At 36.5% G+C, this 24,943-nt stretch overlaps 1 protein-coding gene across 1 annotated transcript in view; it reads right to left on the bottom strand.

The window, feature by feature from the left end:
- The window catches only part of GABRA6 (gamma-aminobutyric acid type A receptor subunit alpha6), a 117,724-nt gene that overhangs the window by 13,394 nt on the left and 79,387 nt on the right, over positions 1 to 24,943 (bottom strand). The window contains exons 4-6 of the mRNA XM_089908590.1: positions 2,898 to 3,027; positions 2,245 to 2,312; positions 59 to 279 (exon numbers count right to left, since the gene is read on the bottom strand). Coding sequence (XP_089764716.1) covers positions 59 to 279; positions 2,245 to 2,312; positions 2,898 to 3,027 — 419 coding nt within the window. The remainder of the gene's footprint in view (positions 1 to 58; positions 280 to 2,244; positions 2,313 to 2,897; positions 3,028 to 24,943) is intronic.

Genomic DNA, 24,943 nt, shown 5'->3' with positions numbered 1-24,943 from the left:
GAGTTAGTATGATGGACAGATCATTTGGGCAGAGGAGGTAGAATTGGGGAAACCTCACCTCATGGTGTATAGAATTGTTCCATTCTGCATTATTCTGAAGAGTTTGTTAGGAGTTGTCATATTGTGAGCAATTGATTTTTTGCCATTCCTGAAAAAAGTGTCAGGTGTCCAGATTTTACTGACCATCAGGTTATTCAAACTCAGAATCTCAGCTGGCCCCCCAAACTTCAACCTCTCATCAGTCCAAGTCTGGCGGAAGAAAACGTCCATTGTATACTCCTAAGACAAAATAAGAGATTCATGCATGCTGGGCAGATGGCTTATTAAGAATAGTTTATTCACTAGCTTACATACCCAATCTTAAAACGTAAGAAATGAAGCAACTTTTGATGACAATAACCTATCAGGAAAGTGATAATTTCAGTGACTTACTATGTTTTCACACTCTAAGATTGTAATATTATTATAAAAGGTAGTGCTGTATTGTGCAAACCTCTCGCTTCCACCTTCACCCTCCTTAACATTCTTCCTCTTTTTCTATCAGTCGTCCATCTCTTCATCTATTGACCTATTGAGTTCCCCTCCTTAATTTAGAAGAAAAATAGAAAAAGATTTAGTCTAGGTTTTATGCTGACCTTCCTACCATCAGTGAGTCTAACCAGTCCCTTAGCAGCTTGTTCACCTTCAAAGGTATCTCCGAGCAACATGGTACCACTTAGTAAAGTTCCAAGGATAGAGAAACTTTACTTGATAAGCACATCATGATTGTTTTATACTGTTCTCAGAGAACATAAAAGCAAATGTTACCATGATTACCCAAACAGAGCATCATTTAAGCATGCATAATCAAAACTATGAGTTTTAATTTGTGGCTTTTATGAAATAACATTAAAAATCTTAAGAATTATGATAAGGGCCTTTGCAAAAGTCAGTGATAAATAACAACTTATAATTAGGTCGAAATATGGCCAAGAATTGCTTTGCCTACTTTATATGTTCCTTTATGAGACCTATTACTGCAAGTGGTGATTATATTTTAAAACTATAATTTGACACACAACATATCCATATAATGATGATCCAGGCTATAACAAGCCTCTCTTGTACAAATATAAGATGTGTGTCTTAAAAAAGAGACACATGCATAAAATAAATTCTAAGTGTCCCCAGATTTCAATGGTACCGTAGAATATGGTTGTGGTTATTTATTCTTGGGGTGAGTCAGTACTCAAATGAAAAAATATGATAGTTAAATAATTGAGAATTCTGGAGAATGCTGACTCTAATTTCTCTCAAGTATTAAGACATTTATCTCTTAAATAAAGTACCCCTCACTCTCTCCCCCTCTTCTGTGTTGTTTTTTCTTACTTCTCTTCTCCTGCCCCCCTTTCTCTTTCTCTTTTACTCCTTCCTTTTCCCCTTTTTTTTATTCCTCCTCCTTTCCTTTCTCCTTATCTTGTCAACTCAAAAAGCAGAAGATGAAAGTATCTAATAACTGTTTATCTAGAATTACATTCCCCTAGTACATTTAATGCACCACTTTAAAGAGTTATGTTTTTCTTCAGTTTTAGTATTTATATTTTACTTTTAGGGGGACATACCACCTGAGAAATATGAAGGAATATCATAATATACTTTGTTCTAGAAGGCTAGTTCAGGTTTTCATTGCTGCTTACTATAAATACCCTCTTATGAATCCTATAGCCATCTGTACCTGGAACAGAGTCCCCAGAACACCTATTGGTCCATTTGCAAACATAAAAGGTGGAATGCATTACTCTTTCCAAAGGACTCCCTTTACTGTTTTAATAACACATACCGAGAAAGATACACTGCCAAAACAGCTATGTTTTAAATTTAATAGACATTCTCAATATACACTTATGTAGCATACCATCTTTGCTGGTTTTTCTTTTTTCTCCTCCAAAAATTTACTAGGACTTCATAAAGATGGGGAAAAATCTTCTCTTTGTAGGGAAGAATAGATGCATGATATGTGAACAGAAGAGAGGATATCACCATAAAAGGCCCCTCAGATTAGTACTCAAGCAGAGCTTTTAGTGAAATGTGAAAGAGATGAAGCCAGGAATCTGCTCTAATGGCCATTCCTTCCCAGCAGGAGCACACGTATTGCTTTTGGATCTGGAGCCAAGTTTGGTAACAGTGCCCCTTATCATTCATTCTGGGATTCAGCCCTCTCCCCCAACTAAGCAAAATTACTCTCCTCACTCAGAGCTCACTCACCATCTCCACATCTGACACGGGCCCAAAACTTGTTACATAAATGTCTGTTTTGACTTCAGTGACAGCACCTGAAATGAGCCCAGAGGGATGGGGGCAATTATCATCAATGATGTTAAGGGGACTGAACTGAGCAACTCTATCACAAAGCCCCTTCTCATGGCCAGAATCTGCAACCCATCCTAAAGTAATTCCAGCAGCAGGAATCCTTTGAATTTTCAACTTTACAAACTCACGCCAGTTGCATTATTTTGAATTTATTCTGGCAAAATTGTGAAATTTAAGGAATGGACGAGAACTAGGTTAGTATTCTAAAGAAAATTACAACAATAATGTTTAGTGATGGCATTAATGGGACAAATGCTAAAGAAAGTGTTTTATATGGCAAATCTCATTTTACACTCAAACGCCCTATGAGGCAAGCACTGTTCATACACCCACACTACATTTGAGAAAGCTGAGGCTTAGAGAGTTCAAATGACTGGCATATAAGGTTGCGAATTGAGGAAGGGACAGAGACTGGATGGGAACATACACATGGTCCCTCCCCAAGCCCTGCAACCTGCCACTCTGCTATCCTGAGGCCTCTGTGCCTTGGAATGGCACTAAGGGGCAAGAAAAGTACAGACGTTTGGTCTAGTAAGGATGCCTCTCACCTCCAAATCCCGGTCGCAGCCGATTGTCATAGCCTTCAAGCAAGTTGTCCAGGATCCGACTGATGTTTCTGGAGTAGAAGTTTCCTTCATCTTCCAGTTTCCCTAGGGCATTTTCTACCCTGTGAGTAGACAGTCAATGACCCTCACTCCTGGCCTCAGAGGAAATAGGCTGTTCATTCCAGCCTCGTCTACCCCACCACACATACATGCCACACCACCCAGGCTGCTTCCATGATTTGGTATAGAAGTCACCCAGCGGGTGTGTGCTTGCCCTTTTCTCCGAGCAAAAAGGAAAAATCGGAAAAAAGTCCTACTCACCATAGAATAATGTAGAGCCAGGGCAGAGGCGATGCCATCCTGCAGTGCACTGAAATGCCCAGTTCTCCCTCCTCCTGGGTTCTCCTCCTCCCAACCAGCTCCCCTTTGCCAATTAACTAGAGCAATCTCCCGGACCACTCATAGCCCTTCTTGTTTGTGTCTGGCCAGTAATCCAGTAGGTGAGAAGGTTGCCAGCTAAACTTGCAGGGTTCCCCTTGCTCTCTTCCCTCTCTGTTCCGTCTTTTCACATGGAACAAGGTGGTTTGCGGTCTTAGAGTACGTCCTAATGGACACTTAGCCTCCTCTGACTGACTTAGTTGGGAAATGAGAGTCTGAAGGGACAGTGCATGGTCAGAGAGCAGTGACAATAATCGAATAAGGCATAAGGGGAGATTAGATGGGAGAAATCCACTGCTAGTTTTGGCATGGACTTCGCAGGGCCCTGTGAGGAAATCTGGAAGGCAGTGGCATCTTGCTGATTGAGATTATGTTCCAACGGGCTCAGCATTTATTGTTTCCGTGGTTCACAGAAGGATTTCTACATGGCTTTCACTGCTTAAAATGTCTAACAATATTGGGATCCTTTCAGATTCTCTTTCTGATTTCACCAGGTTTATTGCATCAGACGCCCCTTTCCTCTCTATTTAAAAATTAGTCCTCATTCTTCTTTGGAAAAAGCATTTATAAGACACCAGAATTACATTCCCACAGCTCTTGACCATCTTGCTGTTGGATTAGCATTTTTTTAAAAGTGTTGAGTACTTCGCTGATCCTTCTTGTCAAAGGTGTGGCATCTCAAGCTAAGATACAAAGTTCTACCACTATCTTTAGAAACCTGGCCAGTTTCATGAATGCTGCCTATAAGAGACAGTCTGGAAATAGCTTATTAAGGTTCCCATGTAGAAATGCTATAAGAATAAAGCATCCATAGATAATGGTTAATGATGATGTTGCTGGCACTATTTTATTAGGCTTGCCACAGGTCAGAAGCAAAATGTTTGAACCCAAGAAATAGCATTCTCCACCCAGTCTGGTAAGGGAAAGTTGGAGTAAAAAGAAGTCTCTTTAAACCTTAAAATTGTAATCTTTAAAAAAATAAAATTAATAAAGTATTGTGAATATATATATTTAATTCAGGAGCATAAGAGCAAGAAGCAAATGTCTTCTTCAGCATCTTCCAGCCCACTATCCACCTAGTTCACGGTCTGTATTTTTAGATTCTACAAAAGTGATGGTAACTTGATGCCATACAGCACAGTCTTAAGAGTTATTTCTGAGGACCTAAGTCATTTGAGAAACATCAAGAAATTAGCTATAAACAAAACAAAACAACAGCAACAGTGAAAACAGAACAAGTGCAAGATTTCTTATAAAATATATTTTTTAAGTTTACCTAATCTTAGTTACGTGGAATTTTCTGGTTACTCATCGAAAACCTGAATTCCCTCCAGCATTCCTGGCAAGTGGTATTCAGCGTGTGATTTCTCACATTGTTTTACTTGTGCTGAGTTGAAGCCTGCACCCAGGTCCCAGTTCTCACCTTTGAAGCTACACAAAATAATTTTTCAGGGAAAAACTACATGACAGCTACATAAACAAAGATACCTATCATGTCCTCTCTAATTTAAGCTAAGACTCCTAAAATCTTTTTTTGTTCATTATAGAACCTGGTTTTCATCTCTCATTCTTTTCCCTCTACTTTGAAGTTCCTACAACTAATCACCACAACATATTTTCAATTCCCATTGATTGCACTAAAACTCTAAATATATGATGCTATTAAATAATTCTCTATTCGTTTTTACTACAACTTATTATTTTTATTCATCATAGGACTCCAAAATATGGCTAAATAATCCCTGCAACTTTGTATCATTTTTTTCAATCATTATGTTTACTATCCATCTCTTATTTGTTTCATCCTCAAACTTAGGTTTCTAAGACTGAATATTTTTTCATACGGTAAAAAAAATGATCATGGGTAAAAAAAAATGCAATATGTGCATTTATATACATATTCCTATAGAATAGGCATGTTTTTCTCCTGAAAATTATTTATCCAAAAAAGGAACAAATGATAGTTGTTACATTTGTCTCTAAAGAGAAGATTAACATACTTGAGTCTATTTTCAGATGGGTTTTAATTAGTAGTTTAATGAAGGAGAAGGAATACCTTTACTACTCTCAGTAGGAAGAAAAAAAAAAGAAGTCCTAGGTCTGGAAGGATAATAAGGGCATGTAATCTAAGTCATTTCACCTCTGCAGACTTTACCTGTAAATGAATGTGCTGGACCTAAGGTACTCAAGCTCTCTAATTCTGTGCATTCAATTTATACGTTGGTGTCTGTACGTAATGAAGTCACTTGTTCACACATCCCTGTCAGAATTGGCAGACAAGCTCTAGTAGCAACATTGTTGATTTGACTGCAGTTATTATTTTCCTATGGAACTAGCCATAAAAGAGAGAGTTCAAAAACATGACAATGGCTATGACTCTGAGAAATGTATGGTCATTTATGTAGCGTACTGTCTATGCAAAGCAAGCATTCGGGAGCTCCCCCTATGTAGAGAATTACCTTTTTCTGGTAAATTAGAGAACATTTATCTCATACCTGTCTACTTCACAGCTGTTTTTCCTAAATATGTTTTTAAATTATCTTGGACAGCCACTTGCTTGCTTTGCTGTTTATCTCCACTGGAAAGCCTAGAGCTACCATCCTCCCCAACAATACACTGGACTTAGCAGAAGGACGAAGTGAAAACAATCTGTCTCCCTTCTTTGTCCTAAACTTTGAACTCCTTGTACCAACACCTACAACACAGGTTTGTGTGTGTGAAATTAAAGACTCAAAGATGACTGGAGGAGGTCATTGCATAGAAAAAACAAACTTGGCACCAGACAATAAATAGTACTTTCTATGATACAAAAGAACAAATACACACATTTATGCATTTATACGTTAAGTATAGAACAAACAACCAAAATCTTCAGGATAGGTATGGAATTGCCTCTTGTACAGCACAAGGTTGTGTCTTCTCACAGCAAATCTCCACTGGGCTTTAAAGCACAGTGTTAGAACTGATCCTCAAAAAACAAGTAGCTGTTGTTTTGTCATATAATAACTTCAACCAGGTAACTTTACTATTTGAGCATTAGTGTTCTTAAATATATGAGGAGCTTGAACCAAAGGATTCCGGTATTTGTATGATTACTTCCCATCTAATACCGGAGGACTTGAATCATTTTCCCTGTTTGTCTTAGAAACTGTTATGGAAAGCAAGTCAGTCAATAAATGCAATTTCAGACTGGGTCAGTGGAAATTAACACAGTATTAATAATAGATACCAAATATTTAGCATTTACCATGTACCAAGAATTATGTTAAGAATTCCGCATACTCCAACTTATTCACTGCTAACACAAAAATCTATGAGTTGCCTATAATTGAGTCTATTTTGTAGGTCATTAAGTCTGTAACTTGCCTAATCTCACACAGCTAGTAAGTGACAGAATTAGAATTTAAAACCAGATTATTCTAACTCAAAACCAACTAGGTACAAACTAAGGCCAGTGGGAAGAATCCAATGAAAAATATGTTTCAATTCTTTAAAGGAATAATTTCTGTCATACTTATCCAAAGATGGAATGGACTATCATAGAAGAAAATGAATTTTTTTTATTAACAAAAGTATTCAAGTATGGCCTGGAACACCATGAGTGGGTTTCATGAATGTATGTTTCAGGAGGAAATTACATGATCCCTAAGAACATTCAGCAGAAGATCGAGGTTATTTTGAGGACATCCTAAAGACGAGCTGTTTGATAGAGAGCTTGAGTGGATATTTGGGTTCAAAGACTCAGCTATGGAGTTTTTCTGGAGTGATGTGAGAAGGAGAATTTAAAGAGGTTCTTGGTGGTAAAACGTACTTTGGAAGTACTTTGGAGGAGAAAAATGGAGAGGTCCTACTAAGTTGTATTAAAGGAGGAAGTAAAAGTGGTAGATTATATAATAATGGTTAATATTTATTGAACACTTACTAGATATCAATCATATACGTTAATATTATCTCTAATCTGGGTAACTGCCTTATAAAGTAGCCATTTCTAGCATCATTGTGCAAAAGGGTAAAATGAAGCTCACAAACGTATGTAACAACCTAATGTCCCAGAGCTAGAAAGTATCTCAATTCCAAAGTACATGCTCTTATACACTGAGCTTTATATATGACAGATCTGACATCGTTTTCTTTTTTTTAACTGAAATATCGTTGATTTACAATGTTGTGTTAGTTTCAGGTGTACAGGAAAATGATTCAGTTATACACACACACATACATATATATGTTCTTTATTAGATTCTTTTCCATTATAATTTATTACAAGATATTGAATATAGTTCTCCGTGCTATACAGTAGGACCTTGTTGTTTATCTATTTCATATATAGTAGCTTGTATATGTTAGTCCCAAACTCCTAATTTATCCTTACCCCCCCTTTTTTTTAACATCTTTATTGGAGTATAATTGCTTTACAATTGTGTGTTAGTTTCTGCTTTATAACAAAGTGAATCAGCTATACATATACTTATATCCCCTTATCTCTTCCCTCTTGCGTCTCCCTCCCTCCCACCCTCCCTATTCCACCCCTCTAGGTGGTCACAAAACACCGAGCTGATCTCCCTGTGCTATGTGGCTGCTTCCCACTAGCTATCGGTTTTACATTTGGTATTCCCCTTTGCTAACCATAAGTTTGTTTTTTTATGTCTGTGAGTCTGTTTCTGTTTTGTGAAAGTCGATTTGTACCATTTTTTTAGATTCCACAGTTAAGTGATATCGTATGGTATTTGTCTTTCTCTGTCTGACTTACTTCACTTAGTATGATAATCTCTAGGTCCATCCATGTTGATGCAAATGGCATTATTTCATTCTTTTCTATGAGTAATATTCCATTGTATGTATATTTACCACATCTTCTTTATGCATTCATCTGTTGATGGGCATTTAGGTTGTTTCCATGTCTTGGCTGTTGTAAATTGTGCTGCTATGAACATTGGGGAGCATGTATCTTTTTGAATTAGAGTTTTCTCTGGTTATATGCCAAGGAGTGGGATTGCTGGATCATACAGTAATTCTATTTTTAGTTTTTTAAGGAACCTCCATACTGTTTTCCATAGTGGCTATACTAATTTACATTCTCACCAACAGTGTAGGAGGGCTCCCTTTTCTCCACACCCTCTCCAGCATTTATGGTTCGTAGACTTTTTAATTATGGCTATTCTGACTGGTATGAGTTAATACCTCATTGTAGTTTTGATTTGCATTTCCTCTAATAATTAGCGATGTTGACCATCTCTTCATGTGCCTTTTGGCCTTCTATACTGACATTGTTGTCTAAAGTTAAGGCTCTAAACTCCCTGGACCAACAATATTTTTTACATTGTTGTTAAGGTATAAGTGACCTCTCAGTGGACCTTGTAGAAAATCCCCATGCAATCTCTCTTGGGAATTCAGTGCAAAAAGGATAAAATTGCTCTGGGAAACAAAGGACAATAAAGGGACAGTTTTCTGTACAGCCGCTTTAAATTGTTCTGGCTTAGTTAGCAATAGAATGTTGAACATATTATAGGGCATTTTGGTGCTCCCAAAAGTATAGGCAGGCAATATGGATTTCAAACCTCAAGACACAAATATAGAGGGACCAAAATATCATATCTAAAAGAACACAGGCATACGAATTCATGATTTATACCTGTTCAGCCAGTATCAGTTCAATTTAGACTTTATTTATTGTCATATGTTGAGGATATAGTTATTTTTTTTTAAATAATGCTTACCCTCAGGAAGTTCATGTTGTAGATATTCATAATCAGTGTGATAGAGCAGATAAAATGCTAAGTGCAAAAGATATAATTTATTAACACTGTGCTTATGGAAACAGAGTGAGGAGGCATCTCTGTAGGGAGGGAGGGATCAGTGATTATTTCATGAAAAAGATGACATTTGGACTGAGTTTCAGCAATAGAATAAACTTTTAGTAGATTAGAAAAGGCCTTTCCAGGCTGCATGGTAAGCTCAGAGGCATGGCAATTCACAGTATTTATGAACAACAAATAACTCTGAGAAACTGGAATACAGGAAACAAAGAAGAATGTAATGGATAAAAAGACTAGAAGAGAAAACTGAGTCCAATAGAGGGAGATGTCCATGCTCCTCACTAGAGGATTTGAGAAAAGGCACAGACATCTATACTAGACCATAATGGGGTTTTGTAAACAATTCATAAGAGCACTTTTTCTCCGAGAATTGCCCTGCTGTCTCATGGGGTGGAGCCTTATTCGTCATGCTTGTCCTACTCAACCCTCCTACCTCAACCCTCCATTGTTTAGACCACTTTGGAATCAGGTAACTTGGGTTCATTAGCAGGCAAGTTACTTTAGGCAAATTATTTATCATCTCTAGGCATCATCTTCATCACCCATAAAATGGGATTACAGGGTCTCCATGAGAATTAAGTGAAAAATGCATGAAGGTGTTTATCATGGGGAATTGCCCAAGTAAACATGAAATAAAAATGTCCATCAACACCACTACCACCATCATCACCATAATCATCACTGTCATCATCATTTTTGGTCAGATCAAGTCTTCTTTCTCCATCATTTAGAAATGGGGTCGAGAATTAAAGTTTGGTCTGTGTAATTTACTAAGTCTGCCAGTGTTGGAGGTAGGTATGCTTGGCCAAGTTCATGCAACATCAGAGAAATATCTGTGTAGAGAGAGGGAAAAAAAAAAACAAAACAGAAATGTTTTTCTACAGAAAGAAACAGAGACAAGTCACTGCAACCCCAAAATCTGAGAGATCAGCTACCTAGATTTATGATGGCCTCCTTGATTTCATTCCTTCATTATCTAGTTGCCATTTCTGCCCTTGAGTTCCTCCTGAAAGCACTGTAGCTTTCTAATAAAGTCCACTTTTTTGCTTCAGGTAAGTGGGTTACTGTCACGAGCTCCTAAAAGGAGCCTTTTAACTCAGGAGACTATATGCCAAACTTGACAGTAAAATTTCAGATTGTCATGATACAGTATGACACTTTGATGGACTGCACGACACACTAGATAGCAAACCTAGACAATGTAGAATCTCGAGTGTACTTCGTGGACCTTCTGGAAAGGAATGTGCTAATTGGCAGCTACTTAATGATATTGCTGCTTCATGAATCTCTCACATCTCCTTGGAGTAGAATAAGCACTTTAGTATACTGCATGAACTCTTTCAGGCCACTAGGGGACTACTGAGCATCATCTTCTGGCAGTGCGACCCAAGGCCCAGAATGTTTGCCTATTATCGGATGCTTGGAGTATAGGAAAGACAGGACAGAATTTTGGGTTCAAGCCCAGTGATGAGACCTGGGGAAACGTTATAGAAGAACAAGCAGAATGGAAGTCTATTAGCATGCATTCTGTTGGACTTGGATAAGGTGTAAATTCCAAACCTACTGCCTCCTAAAGGGATACTCTCAAAGCAAGAGAAAAAAATGAACATTTGAAAGTGCCATGGAAAGTTCAGAGGCCTTCATGGGAACAATTGTGTCTCCTTCATGTTGCCATATTAAATGACTTAATGTTTCTGCTTTTTTTTAAACATCTTTATTGGAGTATAATTGCTTTACAATGGTGTGTTAGTTTCTGCTTTATAACAAAGTGAATCAGTTATACATATACATATATCCCCATATCTCTTCCACTTGCATCTCCCTCCCTCCCACCCTCCCTATCCCACCCCTCTAGGTGGTCACAAAGCACCGAGCTGATCTCCCTATGCTATGTGGCTGCTTCCCACTAGCTATCTAATTCACACTTGGTAGTGTATATATGTCCATGCCACTCTCTCACTTTGTCACAGCTTACACTTCCCCCTCCCCATATCCTCAAGTCCATTCTCTAGTAGGTCTGTGTCTTTATTCCCATCTTGCCCCTAGGTTCTTCATGACCATTTTTTTTCTTACATTCCATATATATGTGTTAGCATATGTTATTTGTTTTTCTCTTTCTGACTTACTTCACTCTGTATGACAGACTCTAGGTCCATCCACCTCACTACAAATAACTCAATTTCGTTTCTTTTTATAGCTGAGTAATATTCCATTGTAGATGTGTGCTACATCTTCTTTATCCATTCATCTGTCGATGGACACTTAGGTTGCTTCCATGTCCTGGCTATTGTAAATAGAGCTGCAATGAACATTGTGGTACATGACTCTTTTTGAAGTATGGTTTTCTCAGGGTATATGCCGAGTAGTGGGATTGCTGGGTCATACGGTAGTTCTATTTGTAGTTTTTAAAGGAACCTCCATACTGTTCTCCATAGTGGCTGTATCAATTTACATTCCCACCAACAGTGCAAGAGGGTTCCCTTTTCTCCATACGCTCTCCAGCATTTATTGTTTGTAGATTTTTTGTTGACGGCCATTCTGACTGGTGTGAGATGATATCTCGTTGTAGTTTTGATTTGCATTTCTCTAATGATTAATGATGTTGAGCATTTTTTCATGTGTTTGTTGGCAATCTGTATATGTTCTTTGGAGAAATGTCTCTTTAGGTCTTCTGCCCATTTTTGGATTGGGTTGTTTGTTTTTTGTTATTGAACTGTATGAGCTGCTTATAAAGTTTGGAGATTAATCCTTTGTCAGTTGCTTCATTTGCAAATATTTTCTCCCATTCTGAGGGTTGTCTTTTTGTCTTGTTTATGGTTTCCTTTGCTGTGCAAAACTTTGAAGTTTCATTAGGTCCCATTTGGATCTTGCTGTGATTTATGTCATGGAGTGTTCATGGAGTTCATGGAGTGTTCATGGAGTGTCATGGAGTGTTCTGCCTAAGTTTTCCTCTAAGAGTTTAATAGTTTCTGGCCTTACATTTAGGTCTTTAATCCGTTTTGAGTTTATCTTTGTGTATGGTGTTAGGGAGTGTTCTAATTTCATTCTTTTACATGGAACTGTCCAGTTTTCCCAGAACCAGTTATTGAAGAGGCTGTCCTTTCTCCACTGTATATTCTTGCCTCCTTTATCAAAGATAAGGTGACCATGTGTGTGTGGGTTTATCTCTGGGCTTTCTATCTTGTTCCGTTGATCTGTATTTCTGTTTTTGTGCCAGTACCATACTGTCTTGATTACTGTAGCTTTGTAGCATAGCCTGAAGTCAGGGAGCCTGATTCCCCCAGCTCCATTTTTCGTCCTCAAGATTGCTTTGGCTATGTCTTTTGTGTTTCCATACAAATTGTGAGAATTTTTGTTCTAGTTCTATGAAAAATGCCAGTGGTAGTTTGATAGGGATTGCATTGAATCTGTAGATTGCTTTGGGTAGTATAGTCATTTTCACAATGTTGATTCTTCCAATCCAAGAACATGGTATACCTATCCATCTCTTTGTATCATCTTTAATTTCTTTCATCAGTGTCTTATAATTTTCTGCATACAGGCCTTTTGTCTCCTTAGGTAGGTTTATTCCTAGATATTTTATTCTTTGTGTTGCAATGGTAAATGGGAGTGTTTCTTAATTTCAGTTTGAGATTTTTCGTCGTTAGTGTATAGGAATCCAAATCAGAAAAAAAGAAGTAAAGCTGTCACTGTTTGCAGATGACATGATACTATACATAGAGAATCCTAAACATGCTACCAGAAAACTGCTGGAGTTAATCAATGAATTTGGTAAAGTAGCAGGATACAAACTTAATGCACAGAAATCTCTTGCATTCCTATACACTAATGATGAAAAATCTGAAAGTGAAGTTAATGTTTCTTTTTAAAATAAAATGTGGGAGGATTGCCATTTATATATGAATGATCTAATCTCAGAGAGGAAAAAATAAGTGATGGGGTGGGGGACTATTCAGAGAAGAAGCTAAGAGGTGTTTGATGCAAAATTTTGAGCTAATGACTCATCAGTGACTGATGATATTGCCCCAGAAAAACAAAAAACCCAACTGGTGAAAGCTCTCTAACAAACTCTGACCATCAAAGGAACAAATGGATTATTTAAAATTACTTTTAACAGGTTTTGGAGAGAACGTGCTAGGAGTACAGTATCTGATATGTCAGAATTAAAAGAGCTATATAGCTCTGTGGACTTTATGTGAATTTATCATTGTTGTTGCTGTGTGCTTTGTTATTATGGCACTGTATCAGTAAGGAATGCAATAGATGTAAAAACAGAAAACCTGACTTGCAGTGGTATAAAGAAAATGGCTTATTTTTTTTCTTACAGTAGGAAAAGGATGGAGGTAGGCAGCCCCTGGCTTTGGCAGCTAAGTAATGGCAGTGCTGACACAGCAGAATTTCATGTAGTCTTCCTTCATGGTTGCAATATGGCTACCTGGGTTTGTCATCATACTTCCATTCGACAGAAGAAATAAAGGACCGGATCAAAGGGCCACTTCTAGTTACAGAAGAAGCTGAGAATGTTGTAAGAGATTCCTTGCTTCCTGAATTAGGAAATGAATTTATACAGTTAAATGTTCAGATGAATCCTATAAAAATCCTTTGATACTTACTGTAGAAATCTAGGAATGAACTAATTCCAATAGCAAGGGATATTCTTGTCTAGTTTTGTCATCCTTTATAAGGTAGGTGGCCAAGGAAGATAAGTGATACTTAAATTGCTTTCTAAGCGGTCTCTCACAGGCAAGGAACCCCCTGTAGGTAGATTAATTACAACAAGATACCCTTTACTCTGAGCTGAGGGCATAGGGAGAGGAGTGCTGGCTCTGTTTCTGTTGCCACTGGCACACTCAGCTGCTGGGCCAGGCACAATCTGCACAAATTAAGTGCAGAAGCCTGGTGAGAAGCTTGTGAAAAGTTTGAGAAATACTTTCTCAGTATGTTTCTTAATATCTTTCTTAATATTTTAAGATATTCTGCCTGAATTCCATGGCCATCTGATATGGTTAATCCAGCCACTCTCCAGTGGCTAATAGAAAAAGACCTGATGGTCAGTTAAAGCACTCAGGCCATCAAAGGCCTAAATAGTTGAACCACCCTAGTTTAGCTCCTACCAGAATTACTCTTCCTGGGTTGCATTTCTAAGTTACAAACTGAGATTTTTTTTAAGTTTCCTACAGGAAAGAAATCAAAATAAATTATACCCATTACATCAATTAGTATCTATTATAAGTCCCATCTGGGAAATATCTTGTAAAACTAAGTGACAGGAAAATATTTGCCTTGATAAGAAATTGACATATTCTTCTTTTCACAGACTGTACAACTGAGCATGTTTCTCCTTTTGACCTTGCTGCCTGGAAACTCAAAGTCAAAACTGAATTATATTTGTTTGTGTTTGTCTTCTCTTACTCCTGCCCCTGTTTTTCTATTCCTATTCTATACTTTGCATTTTTCTTTTCCTGTGATGCTCCTCAAAACGTTCAGGGAAGAAGATAGGATATAAATAAATATCAGTCAATGAAACAGTTATTGATGACTTTCACTTAGTCGTTTGGATCAACTTTATTCACATTATCTATTGATTACTTCATCTGGAGTAGTATCTGAGCTAAAACCCAAGATAAAATGGAATAATACAGAATGGAGAAGGCATTAATTATGAGAGGAGAGTTGGAAGCAGACAATTCTAGCAAAACCAGAAATCAGACACTAAACTGGAGATAATACATTTTATAGAAAAGAGGCAGTTACTTTGAAGCTCCAGCCAATTTATACTTTGAAACTACATTAGCAAAATGCCACATATCTTCTTATTTTTTAAATTTTATTGCAGTATAGTTGATTTACAATGTTGTGTTAATTTCTGCTGTACAGCAAAACGATTCAGTTATACATACATATATTCTTTTTCATAATCTTGTCCATTATGGTTTATCATAGGATATTGAATATAGTTCCCTGTTCTACACAGTAGGACCTTATTGTTTATCCATGCTATATATAATAGTTTGCATCTGCTAATCCCAAACTCCCAGTCTATCCCTCCTCCATCTCCCCTCCCCCTTGGCAATGACAATTCTGTTTTCTATGACAGTGAGTCTGTTTCTGTTTAGTAGATTGGTTCATTTGTGTCGTATTTTAGATTCCACATATAAGTGATATGGTATTTGTCTTTCTCTTTCTGACTTACTTCACTTCATATGATAATCTCTAGGTCCATTCATGTTGCTGCAAATGTCATTATTTCATTCTTTTTTATGGCTGAGTAGTATTGCATTGTGTGTGTGTGTGTGTGTGTGTGTGTATACACACACACACACCACATCTTCTTTATCCATTCATCTGTCTATGTACATTTAGGTTGTTTCCATGTCCTGGCTATTGTGAATAGTGCTGCTTTGAACATAGGGGTGCATGCATCTTTTCGAATTGTACTTTTGTCTGGTTATATACCTAGGAGTGGGGTTGCTGGATAGGTTCTTATATTTAAGGTAAGAAGGAGACAGTGTTTTATTTATATGGTAAAAATATTACACTTTTTTTACTTTATTTTTTAAGAGAAATTTTAAGTTCACAGCAAAATTAAGAGGAATGTGCAGAGATTTCCCACACATCCCCTACTCATACACGTGCACAGCCTTCTCCATTATCAACTCCCACCAGAGGGGCCCATTTGTTACAATTGGTGAACCTACATGGACACATCACTGTCACCCAAAGTCCACAGTTTACATCGGGGTTCCCTCTTGGTTTCGTACATTCTCTGGGTTTGGAAAATGTAGAATGACATGTATCCACTACTAGAGTATCACACACAGTATTTTCATTGCCCTAAAAATCCTCTGTGCTCCACCTATTCAGCCCTCCCCCAGCTGAGCCCCTGAAAATTACTGATCTTTTTACTCTCTACATAGTTTTACCTTTTCCAGAGTGTCGTATAGTTGGAATCATATAGTGTATAGCTTGTCAGATTGGCTTCTTTCACTTAGCAAAATTCATGTAAGTTTTCTCCTCATCTTTTCATGGCGTGGTAGCTCATTTCCTTTTAACATTGACTAATATTCTATTGTTTGGATGTACCACAATATATTTATGCATTCAATACTGAAGGACATCTTGGTTGCTTCCAAGTTTTGGCAATTATGAGTAAAGTTGTTGTAAATACCCACGCACAGGTTTTTGCACAATGTAAGTTTTCAGCTCCTTTGGGTAAATACCAAGGAGCACAATAATGGGATCGTATGGTAAGAGTAGGTTTAGTTTTCTAAGAAACCACCAAACTGTTTTCCAAAGTGGCTGTACCATTTTGAATTCCCACCAGCAATAAATGAGAGTTTCTGTTGCTACACATCCTCACCAGCATTTGGTGTTGTCAGCGTTCTGGATCTGGGCCATTCTAATACAATGCAGTGGTAACACATTGTTGTCTTAATTTGATTTTCCTGATGACATATGATATGGAACATATTTTCATATGCTTATTTTTCATCTGTATATCTTCTTTGATGAGGTGTCTGTTAAGGTCTTTGGCTCACTTAGGTTGTTTGTTTTCTTATTTTTGAGTTTTTAAAGGTCCTTGTATATTTTGGGTAACAGTCTTTCTTTTATCAGATATATCTTTTGCAAATATTTTCTCCCAGTCTGTGGCTTATCTTCTCATTCTCTTGACATTGTCTTCTGCAGAGCAGAAGTTTTTAACTCAAATGAAGTCTAGCTTCCCAATTTCAGTTTGTCAATGTTCATAAAATAACTTGGTGGGATTTTTATTGAGATTGCATTGAATCTATAGATTAAGTTAGGAAGAACTGACAAATTGACAATAGTTATTTTATTTTGAAGAGTTTTTCAAATATAGAAATGTGTAGAGAGTAGTCCCCATGCATTCTGCCACCTAGCAGGAGATTATAAACATAAACATGTTTTTCTCTTTAGCTAAAATGTTTTGGACATAGAAAATTCCAAATCAAGCTGTAGTTCTGTTTGTGTCTTTCCAGATTCTTTTCTACTCCCTTGAGAAAGTCAAATAATATCTTAATATGTTATATACCTTCAGAGTACATGCTTTTGTATTTTTACCACATGTGTGTTTGTGTATTAGATAAGTTTATGTTTTTAATTTACAAAAGTGTTATTATACTATATCAACCTGTCATTTGCTTCTTTCACTAAATATCACTTTCTAGACTTGCTGTATCACAATTCAATTTTATATTCGCCACTCTACAAACGTTTGAGTTGGGTTGTTTCTAATGTTTTAGATTACAAATAATGCTATAATGCATATCCTTTTACATGTCCCTTATTATACATGTATAAAATACCCTTGAAGGATTTTATGCTTGTGCATTTTCACCTCTATTAGACATTGCAAAATTGTTTTCCAAAGTTGTTTTACCAATACATCAGTTCATCAGCCCTAATACATGAAAATTCTTGTCTCCTTTGCACCAATCTTGATATTGTCAATATTGTCAGCCATTTTTTTTCTAATCTGATACATTTGACATATCTCATTGTTGTTTTAATTTGCATATCTTTACTATTAAGATTTTAAAAAATATTTTATGGCCTTTTTGTATTTCTTCCTAGTGGAATCACCTATTTACCATCCTTATCCATTTTATTACTTAGTTGCTCATCTTTCATATTAATTTATAAATTAGTAAAATTATTTTAAAATTTCATGTTAATTTATATAAATTAAAAATATTTTGCTGTTACATATTCAACCATTGCATTCTCCTAGTCAATTACTTTGTTTCCAGCATATTTTGTCACACACATTTTTACATTTTAATGTTGTCAACTTTATTTTGTTTTTTCTTAATAGCATATGATCTTGGGTTTTATCTAATAAATTATTTCCTCCTATAAATAAAAACATCTAGTATATTTTCTTATAGCTTTGAAGTATATTTCCATTAAAATCCTTTATTATCTGGAATATATTTTTGTGAATGGGTAGTATTAAGGATCTATTTTTTGTTGTAATTGTAATGCAATTATTCCAGTACCAAGCATAAAATAGTTTCTGTTTTCTTCACTGATTTATAATATCCCCTCTATTGTATAACAGTTTTCCACTTTTGCTTGGGGATATATCTGAGCTCTCAGTTCTGTTCCATTGACTTATTTGCTTATATGCACACCATTGTTTTTCATCTTCTTCCTTAAATACTATGTGTAATGGATGTTATGGTATGCCTCTTGCTGCAAATCTCCTTTTAAGACTGAAGCACTTATTTCTCTACCTGCTGGGAGTGCTGTGAATCCTTTTCCAGATTCCATCAGCTGAAGAGGCTTGTAGCTAAGCACAAATATTTATTGGAGCAGCCAACATTCAATAACGTGGATACAAATATCTAGCCCCCCCCCCAGAACTTGAGACAAATATAGAAGGCCATTTTAGCTTCAGAGCTCCCGAGGGGTTGGCTGGGGCCATTGTTAAGACTGCAAATTCTCTAGTCCAATCCCTCCCATTCCACAGCTGGTAATCCCAATAGCACTTCCTAATAAAATGCCTACATGCTAACCTCTGATTCAGAATCTGCCGTCTAGGGAAGGCAGCCTGTGACTCAATGCAGATAAATTGGCGGCCTGCCAGTTTGTAAACTCTTGTACAAACGTTTCCATATACATGGACTTTTGTATCCTATATTTCTAAGTGGTAAGCTATCTTTTCTTGAGAAGATCTGTAGGTATAGCATAATAGGGAATTAGGCCATATATGTAATTTCAGAAATACCACAAAAGAGTATTTTGAAAAAATCTATTATGAAAACATATACACTTCACATTTTTTGGAAAATTTTGACAAACATTTAGATCTAGTATGTGTTAGACCTTACATGTGATTCCAGAGATCAAATAAAAAGGCTTGGCAGACTGGATTTGGAGACTGCACTTGAAGGCTCAATTTTATTTCACTTATCAATGGATTATCTATTTTTGTTTCATTTTTAATCATTTCTTCCAGACCACACATTCATATTTTGAAACCTTTGGGAAATATTTTGATATCTTTATGTTTTATTTCTTCCTCTTCATTTTACCTCTATATTTTCCCCAGTAAATCAGGCAGCAAATTCTATCCTCCCTTGCTACAGGGCAGAAAGCAATGAATACACTTTAGTTTTTAGCTTTTGTTTCCAAAAGGTCTAGTGGTAGGCTTAAACAAAGTGGTTTGAAGAAACATGTAAAAAGAAAGATTTCACTCAGACTACAAGTAAATTCCCACAGGCTAGGGGAATAGAACAACATGGAAATATATGTAGGTTGGGAAAGAGCAAGGGAGCTGTGCCATGCTTTCCAGCTATACCACCTGGGAGGCAAGGCACCAAGATAGAAATGATGTTCTGGTAGATTATGCAAATGGGACTACAAGCAGATGTCTGTCCCCCAGGAATAGCTCAGAAGCTATGGAGAACCACTAGATCTCACAGGACCATACAGGCAGGGGCAATGAAATTTCACTGTCAACTCTGTGCTTGAGAACAGATGCCCTGTCCCCAGTCCATGTCTTGGCACTAAATTAGACCCTATTTCTATAGCATCAGGAAGGAAGAGTTTCCGTATTTTGCAAGCCAGAATTTGTCAACAGAGATTTATGTCTGCAACAAATGTGTAATATTTTGTTTTCCTGTCTATTATTTGCCTTTTGTTCAAATACTGCTTCTTTCACTATTTCATAATCCTTTTTCAGGACCCTCTTGGGGGTCAAAATGAGAAAAGGATTTATGAAGAAAATAGGACCTGGAACACAGAAATAGAAGCAATAAACTAGTTTTCTTCTCAAAAACATTTTTTGGCCTCAGTCTTCAGCTGCAAAATGATATTTCATCTGTAACGGTGGTAAGGGGTATTGGTAATTATTCACAGACTTGATGCCCAGCTTTCATTCATTATCTAGTCTTTTCCACTGAGGCATATCCGTCAGAGATTTCTGAATTTATAATCCAAGGAATAGATCTATTATGATGGATATCACTTGTTCATCCTCTTGACCTTGCATCTCATACTCCAAGTTGCAACTTAAATGTCAATTTCACAGTTAAATTTACCTATTTCCAATTTCCTACTCCAAATAAATAGTTTTGATTCTTCAGTTAGATATTCTCACAGAACATAGTAGTCTATTGTGCACTTATCATAATAATGGTTAAATATTTTATGTAATTCTTTGTTTAACAGTATCCCTCCTCCCACTTAGAATGTAAGCTGATGTTCGAAGAGCTACTTCCAGAGTACTTAGTACAGTGTTTGACACATAAAATGTATTTAATACATATTGCTTGAGTGAGCATGTGAATGAATAAACTTCATTTTATTGTTTCCGTTCTTCCCAATAATATACACACACACACACACACACATTTGTGTGCATATGGATATACACATGCCTATAGTCCATGAACACATGACGTTTTTAATAGCTGTCATTTTATAACAGATAGAAAAAATTCAGGTGGTAATTCATATGAGAATAGAGTAGAGTGAAAAACTGCAAATTGAATAAAGGATTTTTTGCATCCATTTCTGCAGCCTCTGCTGTTGGATCAAGCTTGAAGAGTATTCAAATAATGCATATTCAGGGAGATATATGTGACCAGATAAAAACCATGGTGTCGTGAGCAATTCAAGGTTGTTATTCAGTTATACTTCTCTCCTGGGGTGCTCTTCATGTATTTGCACATCTGAGGGATATTTATTGGGCTCCATATTGGCTCTTTATGCCAAGAAAATCATTGAGAAAAACGTAATTGTGTACCTTCAACACCCACAATGTGCTGGGTGGCAGAATCTGAATGCCAGAAAGCATTGTCAAATGAAGGAAAATGAATATGGCAAAAAAAAAAAAAAAAAAAGCAATTCCCAAAGTGTCCCAACCAACCCATTAAAAACTACTTGTATTTCACAGATCGCATCAGTCAGTTATATTTGAAGGTTTTATAAACACAAGTCCCTTAAGACTTTGTGAAAGATAAAAGATGATCTCACTTTAGCCCACAGTACCTTGTTGCTCAGGGTAGTGGCTTCATTTTAGTCACTAATAAAAAAATATTATTCTAGATGTGAAACCCAGTAACAGACAGTTCATGTCTATATCGTGTGACCTGGATCAGAAACTCTATAATCATTCTGAAGATGTTGTTCTAGTAAATGTAAAATAAGCATTAAGCTAACTTTTGTCATTTCTGTTTTATTTCTGTTTCTGATGCACAAGACTAAGAAACAACTTTTTTTTGTTTTGTTTAATGTTCTGTGTATTGTGTTCACTTTTGCCCAACATTGTTTTTTTAACATCTTTATTGGAGTGTAATTGCTTTACAATGGTGTGTTAGTTTCTGCTGTATAACAAAGTGAATCAGCTATATGTATACATATATCCCCGTACCCGCTCCCTCTTACGTCTCCCTCCCACTCTCCCTATCCCACCCCTCTAGGTGGTCACAAAGCACCAAGCTGATCTCCCTGTGCTATGCAGCTGCTTCCTGCTAGCTATCTATTTTACATTTGGTCGTGTATATATGTCCATGCCACTCTCTCACTTCGTCCCATCTTACCCTTCTTCCTCCCCATGTCCTCAAGTCCATTCTCTACGTCTGCGTCTTTATTCCTGTCCTGCCCGTAGGTTCATCAGAACCATTTTTTTTTTTAGATTCCATATATGTGTTAGCATACTGTATTTGTTTTTCTCTTTCTGAGTTACTTCACTCTGTATGACAGACTCTAGGTCCATCTACGTCACTACAAATAACTTAATTTCGTTTCTTTTTATGGCTGAGTAATATTCCATTGTATATATGTGCCACCTCTTCTTTATCCATAAGAAACAGCTTTTAAAAGGCACTCATCTTGCCCTATATTTTGATATATTTTGTTTAAATCTTTTATTTATTGCTTATATTAGGGAAATAGCATAACAATAGTGTTTAATTTGATTATGTAATTTAAAATATATTTAATGTGCTATAAAAATGTTTTCATCATTGCAAATAATGTTATTCAGGCCTACTAATAAGTGCCAATGTGTAAACAGAATATAAGTATACATAGATATTATTAAGGATACTCGATACTTTATCCATATTTCATATTTTTTTTATAATAGAGACGTGGATATAAATGTGTACCTCTTTCTAATGTTCTTCACTTGGGGTTATTTATAAGGACATCTCAATGGGTGTTACACTGTTACATTGCTGGAGAAGTGCTTATTTTATTTAGTGTGAATTCTTCTTTTTAGGTAAGTGTGTAGATGAATCAGGCTGCTGTGTACTCTGAGAAACTTCCCAGAAACCTACAGGCAGTGCTACATTAAAGCTGGAAAAAAAAATCAAACCTCAAGCATTCTTATTAAATTACGGTTTTGGTTAATACCCACTGAGAGATAGGTCAGAAATTCAACGAAAGAAATAAGGATGTTCTTAGAACTTTCATGAAGATAGAAAGGTATGGAGTAGGACAGAGATCTATATTGGGGGCAAAAAGACCTACCCAAATTTTGTTACTTCCATGTGTTAGAGTTGTCTAGAGAAATAGAGCCAATAAGGTATGAAGCTATTTATTATAAGGAATTGGCTCACAGGATTATGGAGGCTGAAATGTACCAGGATCTACAGTCAGCAAACAGGAGACACAGAGAGGAAATCATGTAGAAAAAGTCAAATCTTAGTTGCATAGAGAAATGACAGGAAACCTAAAGTCAGCTACTCTCCTTTGAGTCACTTGGCCTTATTCCTTTAGAAACATGATGTACAGCTTTCACCTCCACCAAAACCTCTACCATAATTATGAGATATTTTACTGTTCATGTAACTCCTCGTGGATCTGTTTTATGTCAGCAGTGTTCTCACTGAGTCCACTACAGCCACGTATTCCCAGGGACACATCCTGGGAACTTCAGGGCCTGGAAAGACCCCACCTCAGAAACACCTAACAGTATTTACTCTGAACACCAGACCCATCAATCCAAGGTTGTCATCATCTTGTTTGCAACGCTTCTGCTCTGTGTTCTCATGGAGATTTCCAGTCTTTTGATAATTCATCAGTCTATATGTCTCTTCTTGATATCTTTTCCCTAAACCTACTAGAACCACAAGCTTGATTGTCTCAACTATTTTCTCCCCAGTAGCCCCCATTTTATAGCACACTTATCTTACTAACATATATGCCAGGAAAAAAAAGAAAAAACAAAAACAAACAAAACTCTGCTCTGAACACCAAACATCTTATCAGATTGCTGTCTACTATTGGAGAAAAAAAAATTAAACCATCATGATTAGAAGCACACTAAATCCATAGTCTCCAAAATTACCATAATTCTCTGTGCATTCATTAATCTTTTGACTTATTCTTGATCAGCTTGAGCCCCCATGTTTTCTAACGCCTATTCTAAGTCTTCATCTCTGAGCCAGCTAATAAGGATCATCCTCTCTCTGTACTATGATTCCACAGGAAATATTTAGTCAGTAAAGATTCAGGAGATTTTATGGAACACATGGTACCTTCAAAGACTGAAAAAAACAGATGTGCAAGGAGATTCCATAAATTTCAATCATTTGCCAATTCCTCTACTTCTCTTCTAATGAAACACACTCAGGAACGCCCTTAAAGCATTATTGAACTAAGATCATGTTTCTGTATATGGATTTCAAATTACATAACTCCCAAATAAAATAAGAGTAAGGAAGTCGAATAAACATTTTATTATTTTTTGATTTATGACAGCTTTGGTGGTTTCTTAAAAAAATCCTGTATGAAATTATTTAAATAATTTTACTACTTTGGTGCTCTTGTTTTGCTGGAATCTGTTCAGATGTTTAATTTACCTGTTAAGTAGTACAGAACTGAACACCAGAAACACCCACATGCAAAAGGGGAAGGAAGTGTAAAGAAAAATATTGAGAAATTTTGCAACTTTAATTCTTTGTACTGAGAAATCTTTTCCCATTCCGTAGTATTTTAAATAACTAATGAGTAGATTCCTTAGCACATCATGCTACACCTAAAAAATCCAAATTTCTATGGTTATTATATCAGATGGAGAAATGGAGCAATATAGACGTTTTACGTCTTTCCCACCTTCACCCATGTTCACAGAAGGATGTAAATGTGTCCAAGAAACAGAACTTGTTTGTTTAATAGAGATATTCTAACTCAGTTGGCTGCAAAGGAATAAAAGAAAGTCATTTTGTAGATGTTTGTCCTTTGAAAGCCACCCACATCAAAGACGTTCATTAAAGACTGGGTCAGTGGTAAGAGATTTAAATTTTTCTGATCAGTTCATTTTCAATTTTGATTTACTGTTAAATCGCCATTTTTTTCCAGTAACGGCCTTAATGATATGTAACTTAATTTACATTCTATAAAATTCACCCTCAAAGTTATACAATTCAGGAGTTTTTAGTATATTCACATTGTTGTGAGTGATGGAAGATGGATAATGGCAGCTCCACACTTGCATTCTTCCAGCTCATTAGCTTCTCTAGGACATATGACTACCCCTTCATAATAGCTCAAACAATTTTCCAAGATTGAGTCTTATTTGGCTATCTGGGGTCTAAATAAAACTGCAGTGGTTTCACATTGCACTGAAAATTAAATGTAAACTTCTTTCTATGACCTATGAAACCATCTCTAAAAGATACGGCCACTCTCTCCCTTCCTCTCTGATCTTATAGCCTAATACAACGCCTGCCCATCCCTCTCCAGACATGCAGAGTTTCTGTCTGGTCTTAGAATATTCTGGTCTTTTTCCTACTCTGTAGTCTTTAGGATTCTATACTTGAT

This window comes from Delphinapterus leucas, chromosome 3 (assembly GCF_059928025.1).
Source record: "Delphinapterus leucas isolate spDelLeu-1000000601 "Yukka" chromosome 3, BTC_Dleu_Yukka2, whole genome shotgun sequence".
NCBI classification, from domain to species: Eukaryota; Metazoa; Chordata; class Mammalia; order Artiodactyla; family Monodontidae; genus Delphinapterus; species Delphinapterus leucas.
Note: the sequence above shows the minus strand (reverse complement) of the source record. Positions and strands in the feature narration are given on the sequence as shown.